General features: G+C 40.1%; 1 protein-coding gene across 4 annotated transcripts in view; it reads left to right on the top strand.

Moving 5' to 3' along the window:
• Positions 1-10,856, top strand: part of Nr1h4 (nuclear receptor subfamily 1 group H member 4) — a 75,665-nt gene that overhangs the window by 23,784 nt on the left and 41,025 nt on the right. For 2 of the 4 annotated variants that reach the window (XM_028783046.1, XM_028783045.1), the window contains exons 1-2: positions 508-656; positions 8,477-8,845. In XM_028783046.1, the coding sequence (XP_028638879.1) occupies positions 545-656; positions 8,477-8,845 (481 nt within the window). In that variant the 5' untranslated portion in view covers positions 508-544. Of the gene's footprint in view, positions 1-507; positions 657-8,476; positions 8,846-10,856 lie in introns of those variants that run through there. The other 2 variants (XM_028783047.1, XM_028783048.1) reach the window with 1 other exon arrangement.

Below are 10,856 nucleotides of genomic sequence, written 5' to 3'. Positions count from 1 at the left end.
CTCCCTCCCTCCCTCCCTCCCTCCCTTCCTCTCTTTCTCCTCTCATAAGGACATGAGCCGTAGTGGGAATTGCTAAATAAGGTCACTGTAAGGTCCTCCAGGCTAGGATTTCAACATATGAACTGGAGTGTGGGCGGGACAATTCTTCACATATTACTCGATACAAACCCATTTGTCCAGGTCCATAGTAGGCTTCTCAGGCTAACTGCGAAGTCTTATTCTTTAATGCTTCTGCCATTACACGTGCATATTGATTACAAAGGTAAAGATCTATCAGCGTGGTGTTTGACCTCCAACCGGCCTTAGAGGCAGTAGACGGAAATTTACCAACTCTAAAAGTTCTTAGGCTGGGAAAGGGCTCCCCAAAATGTTTATCTAAGACACCAGTTTCCAGCTTACTAGGCAATTTGGCATTGAGGACTTTTCTCATAAACATTTACAAATATTCCGCTCAGCGATGGGGTTAATCAGTAAGCCGCACCAACCTCTGGCCCCTGTCGCTTCTTACCTCGGCTCCTTCTCAGTCGCCGTGAGGAAGCTAAGGATGGTGATGCAGTTCCAGGGTTTAGAAAATCCAATCCAGATTAGCAGTCTTCACCACAGCCACCGGCTCTCAGGATTTGTGCCGGACGGGATGAGTGTGAAGCCGGCTAAAGGTAGGTCACTACCCCACTGTGCTTGCGTAGGCTCTCCTATCAGATTGGGAGGCTTTTGTCAGAGGTCAAAGCCATAGGTCTGTCAGAGGGAGGCCCAGACAAGCCGAGAAGACTGGAGATGTAAGGGGTTGATTTCTGTAGTTCTAAGTACGTGAGTACCTTACATGGATTATAGGCCAACCTGGTGCTGTTCTTTCAAGTCAGTCAAATGTTAACATTGGTGTGCGTGGACAATTGAAGAAAGTTAAAATGTGCTACTTCACGCTGTCTTTAAAATGCTGAGCCTCCATGTCACTGAATTCTGACACTTGTCGGTGTCTTGAGACCAGCATTAAAAACTACAGTAAAGAAACCATCAACACACCTACCCAGAAGTAAAGATAAATTTGTTGAGTGGAATTTGGATTCACTCACACATGTGTAAGTATGTGCAAGGGTCATGATGAAAACTTCAATCCAGACTATGGCACGTGGTAAAAAAGTAACAACCAGAAAAAAGAAGAAATATGGATTTAATGAACTAGTTTTGTATCATGTTTCTTCCAGTGTTTTTTAACAAGTAAGACAGCTAAAATTGAGATTTCCACTTAGGATACTTATTTTTTCTCTGAGTTAAAACAAACTTTACCATAAAAAGACAGTCTAATGTAAGTATTCTTTTTCTCAAAACATAAATTCATCTTTCTAAATTTCCACCAAGAATTAAACACTAATCACTTCCCCAGTAATTACAATGATGTGCAGGCTGTTGACCATAGACTTGGCAACAGCTCTTTTTACTTAAGCGTGGTGTTTCAAAGTGGCTGACATTGTATTTAGAGATAGAAATTACTTTCGTGGCTTGGTGAGCAAATTTTCTACCCCCTTCTATTTAATACACATTTAACGTTTATTATGTGCCAGGCACTGTGTCCAGGGCCAGAAATGATAGAAGAGGGAATATATAATCTAATGTTTCCCTCGGAGAGTTCACAGCTAACCACAGCAGCAACAAAAGCAGAATGCACTGAATGTTTGCTTTGTGTGGAGAATGCAATTTACATTCCTTGTCTTACTCTTTCCTTAGTGCTTGCAGCCTCTGACCTTAACAGCTCATTCCTCCAGCTTTATGGAGGCAGAAACAGAAGCTGAAAGAAGTTCAAGGTCGCCCCTCCCATAGGTTTAGCAATTTGCAGGTGAATTGAGTCCAGACCTGTCTCCTCCTCTGGGCAGTGCAGACTAATTTCTCCTTACCGCCTCAGGTTTAGAGTGGAAGATAAAGGCTGTGATCAAATAAGACTAATTATTCATGTTTCTGATAAGTGCTGAATTAGAAGTGTGTACAGAGGTTAGGAGAGATTAGTTCTACCTGGGAGAACTGGGGCAGGCCTCCTGGAGGAGGTCAGCAGCTGACACAGTGGGAGAAACACCTATGTCCCAAGGCCCAGCGCAGGGACTGACAATGCTATGTCATTTGGCTAAGCAGTCATGGCTTAGGAAACAAGACATGTGTTAAAGCAAGTTCCCACTCAGCTCAATCCCACTGAACATTTGCTGCGCTTAGAACTGCATCAGAGGTGAATTAAGACAAAGAAACAAACAAACAAAAAAAAAATCAATAACCACAGAACTGTAAAACAAAACAAAAAACTGGGGTGAGGGGAGGGGACCATTTGTTCTAGACATCGACTCTAAGACTCTAACTGAAGTTCGGGCAAGTATCACCATGAACACGTGACCCTATTTTCTGTTCACAAACTCCCTAGAGCTGTCCTGTTGAATATGACAGTCACTAACCACTTATGATTATTTAATTAAGATTTTTTAATTACTGAGATTTAAGTACACTTAAAACTCTTTTTTCCTTAGTTTTACTAACTACATTACAACTGTCCAATATCCTCATGTGGTTAATGGCTCTCATATTGTAAGTATGAAAGAAACCTTCAACTCAGGAAGTCCCTCTGGATGACAGTCTATGGGAAGGTAGAGGCCTCTATCTAGAAGTTGGCTTTCGGGGAGACCTCAGATTCCCCTGGAGTTTATTTATGTGATCCTATTTAAGATCATTTCCTAAACTCTCATGGAGTTTCTTGTCCAAAAGATCCAAATTCTGGTACTCTAAATTACACCAGATCCACTTCAACCCCCCTCCGTACCTTCTCTCTCACATAGATCAATACTTAATAATTTAGTTGCTTCGTCCTGTCCTTGACATCTCTGGTCTCCCAACAGAGACGTAAGAAAGGCTGGGCATTTTCTGTCTTGTCCATGGTGTGTTCAATGTGTGCCAAATAGCAAGAGTCCATTATAGATGACGCAATAAGCCTCCCAACGGTCCTGTCATTAGGACAGACTGTGTGTGAGAAAAATTATCTATTAGTTATCACTAAAGTCAAGACCTTTCTAAGAGCTTCAGAGTCAACCCCCTTTCTCAGCAACTGTACTTTAAGAATTACCTAATGAGAAAGAAAGGTTGGATCGGGGTTTATGGTCTATGGAAATTGTAATAGATAAAGTACAGGCCGTTAAGAGTCACAGTCAATTATGGAGTAGAAGTTGCTCTGGTCCAATCATTTAGAAAATGCCAGCTGTGCCGATTCTTCATTTTTATACTGGCTGGATACTTACTGCTGTGCTCTGTGGTTATGCAGTGAACTGTGAAAAGCTAGAAGCGGGTACTCTTTGAGAACAGAGGCATTCATTTACAGCGTTGTATACTATTCTCACATTTTGCGATGTTTTTCTATTTTAGCATAAGATTACCTATAGCCTTGGAAAAGCTGTGTGTGTGTGTGTGTGTGTGTGTGTGTGTGTGTGTGTGTGTGCTTAATGCATGCAGAGGCCAGAAGTCATCCTCAGATGTTTTAGGTACTGTCACTGGCTTTGCTTGGTTCTTCAGGGTTTTCTTGTGACAAGATCTCTCACTGACCCTATGATTGTCAAGTAGGCTGTCTGGCTAGTGAGCCTCATGTCTCTGAGTTCTTAGATGGGCTTACTAACAATTCAAAATCAAGAAGAGCCTTGGAGCTCTTCTGGCTTTTTGACATGGTTTTGAGGAATTTAGGTCTTCACACATGTGTGGCAGGTATTTGACTGCCCGGGCCATCTCCCATCCCTCTTCGTGTTTTATGTTAGATGGCTCCAGGGATAGACATGATGTTGATGCCATTAACTAACCTGAGTTGGGGCTCTGTTTTTTTCTTGATTATGGAGATATTTGCTTTACTGAAATTATGTTCAGAGACCTCGACGTATCATGTGAGAAAAATTTAACCATTTCCCTGGATCCTACGGAATTTAGATTCTGGTGTTAACTGGGCCTTTGACTTTGTGATGGTGGGAAGCTGGACTCAGGGTGGAGGGAGAATTGAGAGAACATTCTAGAAGACAAAAATCTAGGAAAAAGTGAAACTAATGTTACTACTTTTCAGTTCTTTTACATGTTATTTGCTTCTGGATTTTTAGTTATATTCTATGATTATGAAATGGGTTGGGATTTTGCTTACATTTTATCTATAATAATTTTATACTTTATCCTTCTATTTTGTACTCATAAAACAAAATGGCTTTACTAAAATCTTTTTGTTAGTCAGATGCACTGATTTTTTTTCCCCAGCTGATCCAGACAAGTTAGGCAGGAAAGGAGGGAAATTGATGTCTGCACAGATACAGTATATTGTGTGTTTGGTCAGTCATTTCCTGGGTCAGTGTAGAATGTGTTCTCAATATTTAATATGTGAATATTCTGCTTTGCCATTGTAGAAAAGTTCTGAATTCTAATACCCACAGACAAGTCTAATACTTATGAGATTTTTAGATAGAAAGGACTAGAAGATCATATATCCTTTCTTTATAGAAGAGCAAAGAGAGACCCAGGCAAGGTAGTAAATAATGGTTTGTAGGCACCATTTAATTAAACTCAGAACCGTGACTGTTAAGATGTAGAGTCTGAGAAAACAAGCAGAGCAAAGCGGTCCTTACAGCAATATTTGTAGCCACATGAAACTGGATTTGATGAGCTTTGGAAGAGAGCGGCTGTGCCCAGGAAGGGCTCAGGCTCAGGAGGCATGAGGGAGACTGGAAACAGCAAGATACCCAAGAAACAGAGAAACTGGAAAGTGGGGAATGGGTGGAAGAGAAAGGATTGTGCAAACAGGTCTTGCAGGCCTGTTTGTATTTTATGTGCAAGCAGAATTTACTATCTCTAGTAAAGAAAGCAGAGGAAGAGAAAGTCATTCCCTGTCTATCTATCTATCTATCTATCTATCTATCTATCTATCTATCTATCATCTATCTATCTATTATCTATCTATCTATCTATCTATCTACCTACTTATCTAGGAAGTGTCTCACATGTGACAGCATCGCATAGAGTAGAGTGATTCCATGCATGGGTTTTGCAGTCAGACTCTAAGGTCTCAAGTACTTAGGCGGGTAGGAGTAAGAAGTAACTTCAGCAAAGACATTCTGTCCTGCAGTAGAAACAAACAGCACTGGATTGTCTTAATTGTGAATAATACAGCTTGTGTGTGTGTGCAGGAGGGGTCATAGTACCTCATCGCATGCTTGCAAGGAATAGCAAGAATATATAAATGCTCAGTGGCAGGAAGGAATTCATAAAAATTTCTGCTACTAGTAATAATGACAATAACATCAACCATTTGAGCACCTTGAAGAACATTTTCGAAGCCTAGTGCACAGGTCCAGAATCCCTGAGTCCAATTCCAAATTCCCAAACTAGTAGAAATCATTTTAAGTTCAGTAGGATTTCATTCATATATATGCCATTCCTGGGCTGAAGGATGTGAAACACTGGTTAGACGAACAAACAAACAAATTATTTATTTATTCTCCTGTGTGAATATTTGCAGAATGGCACTGAGGAAAACATTCCTGTTTGCTTCATACACTTCAGATACTGAGTTCTACCCAGTGGTGTGAACACCACATACAGAACAAAGAAAAAAATACAAAGTGTTCTGAAATCTAAAAGAAATGCTTTTTCTCTTTTCTGTAGTTCTGGGGATCAAGTCTAGGCCCTTGCCCAAATCAAGGGGTTCTAAATTTTATTTATTTAGTTATTTTATCAATTGTATTGTTGTTCAGGGGGAGATGTGTGTGTGTGTAGGAAATGTGCTCACCCATGTATGCATGTAGAAGGCTAGAGATTGAAGTTAAGTATAGTCCAGCGAACACATTCTATCTCTCTCCCCCCACCCTTATTTCTGGTTCTCTCACTGAATTGGAATTGTACCATTTCAGCAAGACTGGCTGGTTCTTGAGCTTCTGGTGTCCTCTTGCCTCTACCTCCCCAGAGCTGGCATTACAGGTTTAAGCCTCCAGGGCTTTGTAGAGCAATGGTTCTCAACACATGGGTTGTGATCCCCACACGGATTGGATATCAGACACTTACATTATGATTCATAACAGTAGCAAAATTACAGTTATGAAGTAGCAATGAAATGATTTTATGCTTGGGGTCATCACAACACGAGGAACTGTATTAAAAGTTTGCAGCGTTGGGAAGGTTGGGAACCACTGGTCTAGAGGGTGCTAAGGATCTGAACTCATGTCCTCTTGGCTGCACAGTAAACACTTCATTCATTCATTGCTCTCCCCAACACCCCTAAGATTGAGAAAAGTTTTGAATTCTAAGACACATTCAATTCTAAGTGATTTTGGTGAGGACCAGTGCATCTGTACTATTTCAGTGAGTCCCCAGCAGAACCCTTTACCTCGGAGTTTCCATCTCCAGCTTGAGGTGTGAACATTGGATGTCAACAACATATTTCTTAAAGTTCTAATATTCAGGGAAGATACAGCTGGAATTGTCCTCTAGAGTTGTCTGAGAGTGTGTTAAAGAATCAGATGTACTTATACACTATCTTTTTTTTCTTTTTTCTTTTTTTTTTTTTGGTTTGTTTTTTTCGAGACAGGGTTTCTTTGTGTAGCCCTGGCTGTCCTGGAACTCACTCTGTAGACCAGGCTAGCCTCGAACTCTGGAACTCAGAAATCCGCCTGCCTCTGCCTCCCAAGTGCTGGGATTAAAGGCGTCCGCCACCACTGCCCGGCTCTATACACTATCTTATCTTTTACCTATGTCTTTTTTCTTCTAGCATTTTGCATAATTTATCCATTTTGTATTCTAAAGAGCATAGCTTTTATTTCCAAAGACAGAAGCCTTTTCACAACCTGCTAGTATTTGTTACCTAGACATTTTTATCTAAAAATATTATTTAGCAATAATGGTTTTAGCAATAATTATACTCCCTATTTTAATGTCATCTACAAGTTTGGGGCACCTCTGTATGGACTATAACAAAGTACGTGGCATGCCTTATCTCACGTAATCCTTACAGCACCTCAGTTGTTATTGATAGGTGTTACTATGCCCTTTATATGAAGAGAAAAGTATAGGCGTGAAGTAAACTCGGCACCAGGAGAGTAAGTAACAGACCATGGGTTTGAATCCAGGAAGATTAATGCTGCTAGGTAGTGCATTCTTCTTTTCAAAGGCTCTCTTCTATGTCACAACAATTAAAGTAATGTGCCTGTGACAAAAACCGCAAATAGTAAAATAGTAAAAATAGTAAAAATTGCGTGTAGTTTCTTACCCCAGTATGTTAAAGATCATGAAGAAAGTTGCTTTATCTATAACATGCACTCACACCCACACACACTCACACTCACTCACACACTCACTCACTCACACACTCACTCACTCACACACACAAAATACTTTTATATTCATTAATACACACACTTTTCTACAGTTCACTTTTTAAAAATAATAGCTGCAGGAAGTAAAGCCCCTCCCATATCACCACTATCATTATTCTTGTACATTTGAATAAAAGCTGTGTACAAACACTGCAATTTTTCAACCATACTCCTACAGGTAAGACTGTTTCCAATTTCTGATTCTTACAAGGTGTCTTCATTTGTACAAAAATTCCTTCCATGTAGAATTAAATATGTATAATTTATATTTTCTTGGCACTGAAAAACTTAATGCTAGTGGTTAGAGTTGTAAATGCTGAAGGATACTAACAAATTTCCCTCTAAGAGTGTTTGTTTTCCTAAGAATGTTTATCATCAAACTTAAAATCTTCATAATTTGAGTATAAAAATGAGTACATTATAGATTTAATTTGAGCTTATTTTTAAATTTATTTTTACAAGGGAAATGTTTTGTGGGTTTATAAAATAGTTTCTAAAAACGATTTTATGACTTTTATCCTTTTTCCAAAGGGTCTTGAGTATCTTGAGGGTCTTCTCTTAGTTGCAAGAGCTCATTACAAATTAGCAACATGCCATTCATTAGACCTCCATGTTGCACATTTTGTCCCTGAGGTTATAATTTATTATCTACATGTATATATATGTACATATGTGTATATACATCCTCACATACGTGCATGTGTATGTGTATATATATGTATATATATCGATATATTCGATATATTTACAGATAAACAGGTATTTTAAAAGTTTTGTCTGTTTGTTTGTTTGTTTTTTGTTTCTTGCTTTTTGTTTTTTCGAGACAGGGTTTCTCTGTATAGCCCTGGCTGTCCTGGAACTCACTCTGTAGACCAGGTTAGCCTCGAACTCAGAAATCTGCATGCCTCTGCCTCCCAAGTGCTGGGATTAAAGGCGTGTGCCACCACTGCCTGGCAAAAGTTAATTTTATATAGTTAAAAATATTTTGTAGTTTTAGCTTTTATATATGTTCATAGTTTATGCTGAAATACATTTTCATTTCAGTATTAGACCTGACATGTTGCTCTACTTTCTAGAATGATGACATTAATTCCTGTTTTGTTGATCCTTTGGTTCAGGTATGCTAACAGAGCATGCGGCGGGTCCTCTGGGGCAGAATCTGGATTTGGAATCGTACTCCCCATACAATAATGTCCAGTTTCCTCAAGTTCAGCCACAGATTTCGTCCTCGTCCTATTATTCCAACCTGGGTTTCTACCCCCAACAACCAGAAGACTGGTACTCTTCTGGAATCTATGAACTCAGGCGAATGCCCGCTGAGACTGTGTACCAGGGAGAGACTGAGGTGTCAGAGATGCCTGTGACAAAGAAGCCACGAATGACCACGTCATCGGCGGGAAGAATAAAAGGGGATGAGCTGTGCGTTGTCTGTGGAGACCGGGCCTCTGGGTACCACTACAATGCGCTCACCTGCGAGGGCTGCAAAGGTGAGAGCTTTCGTTTTGCTTTCAGTACAATTCTACTGTATTGGCTGCTACAATTTCTTGAACCAGGTTTATAGGCAAGAAAATAACCACATTTATAAATTATATGTTATGTGTGTTTGTTGTTTGAACGGTCAGTGAAGCATGGCCTCTTGATTTTGGCGAGCTAACTCCGTGCGCCATAAAAGGCTCCAGTTCTCTCCTGCTGCGGTCCCAGCGGCATCTTGGTTCGTTCAGAGCCCAGTTTAGCCTGAGCTGGGGACGCATAGTGCACATTACGTTTATCTTTGCTATTTTCTCACTACTCTTGATAATTAACTCATATTTCTTGCTTTTAATGGGATCACGCACACATGAACTCTCATGGTAATTAGTGCAAATGTCAGGACAAGATGGCCATAGAGATGATCCAGTGAAGCTATTATTAGTTTTTAAAAGACTATTATAAAATAAAATGTAATAATAAGGTTACCATGGACCCAGTGACATAGCTACGGAGTTAAAAGAGCCCACCAAGAAGTCGGATGCCCTGATCCCTGGGACCCGCATGGTGTAAGGACCACTGAAAGTTGTCCTCTGACCTTCATAGTACCATGACATGTGCATGGCCCCCCAATAAAATAAATGTAAAAAGAGCCCATATCAATAAAAACAAATTAACATGAGTAAAAGAATTAATAAAATGTATAACACACAGGGAACACTCAATGAGTCGCTTTTATTATTCGTGCTAAGAGTCTTTGGATCCAGCCATGTAGCATGAAGTAGGCGTGATAAGACGTCATTTCACAATTTCTAGGAGGTATAGATTTGGGGTCCAACTCCAGGCCTATGGATTGAGAATTTCTGGAACAGGATCCTAAGATTCTGTGATTTCACAAACCCCCCCATGCTAAAATTTTAAAAATTTGGGTATAGGTGATATCCAAGGCACTTAAGAGGGCTCACCTGGCTGAACAGCATGGATACAGAGAACCTGCTGAGTTCTCTTTCTTATTGAGAAACTGTATTAAAGCGTTAGGAAGGTCCAACCACTGGTCTAGAGGGTGCTAAGGATCTGAACTTATGACCTCATGCCTGCACAGGAAACACATCATCTGCTGAGCGCTCTCCCCAACACCTAGAATGCAGAACAGTTTTGAATTCTAAGACACATTCGATTCTAAGTGCTTCTGATGAGGACCAGTTCGTCTCTGTACTATTTTAGTGAGTCACCAAGCAGAACCCTTTCTCTAGAAGGTTCCATCTCCAGCTTGTGGTGTGACCATTCATCCCTATATAAAAATGACTGGCAATCTAACTGGAAAAGTCCAAATTCCACTCTAGGTCATGCTTCCTGCCAGAAGAGAAAGAAGTAGAAAAAAGCATTCCGGGTCTACTTTAAAAGTCTGTATCAAAGGAAGAGAAGGCAGAAAGGGTGTGAGAGCCAGAGGGAACAGAGAACACCAAGAAAACAAGGCCCTCTAAATCAACAAGCAAAGCTTATATGAACTCAGAAACAGAAGCACCATGCCAGGGGCCTGAACGGGTCTGCACCATGTCCTTTGCATATATATTATGGCTTCCAGACCAGTGTTTTTATGGGGTTCCTGAGTAGGTCTCTGTTTCTTGTGCCTTCTCTTAGGCTCTTTTCCTTCTTTTTGTTTGTTTAGTTCAATTCCAATATTTAGGGTTTTTGTTTTATCTTATTATATTTTATTGAATTGTGCCTTACCTTATTTTATTACTATCCCTTAGAAGTCTGTTTGTTTTCTAATGAAAGATCGAAAAGGAGTGGATCTGGGTAGGGGGGAAAGGGGAGGAGCTGGGAGGGGCAGAGGGAGGACAGACAGTAATCAAGATATATAAGGTTAGTGGGGGAGGAGCTATTTTCAATAAAAGAAAATAAAAAACAAAAAAGAAAAGAGAGAGGAATATGCATATTATATCAGAAAGAAGCTGTGTCTTAAAGATGCCGGTGCTAAGAGCCAGTGGGATGTATTTGCTATACTTTCCCAGTGGGATGTATTTGCTA

Source organism: Grammomys surdaster, unplaced genomic scaffold (genome assembly GCF_004785775.1).
Source record: "Grammomys surdaster isolate TR1022 unplaced genomic scaffold, NIH_TR_1.0 958, whole genome shotgun sequence".
NCBI lineage: Eukaryota > Metazoa > Chordata > Mammalia > Rodentia > Muridae > Grammomys > Grammomys surdaster.
Note: the sequence above shows the minus strand (reverse complement) of the source record. Positions and strands in the feature narration are given on the sequence as shown.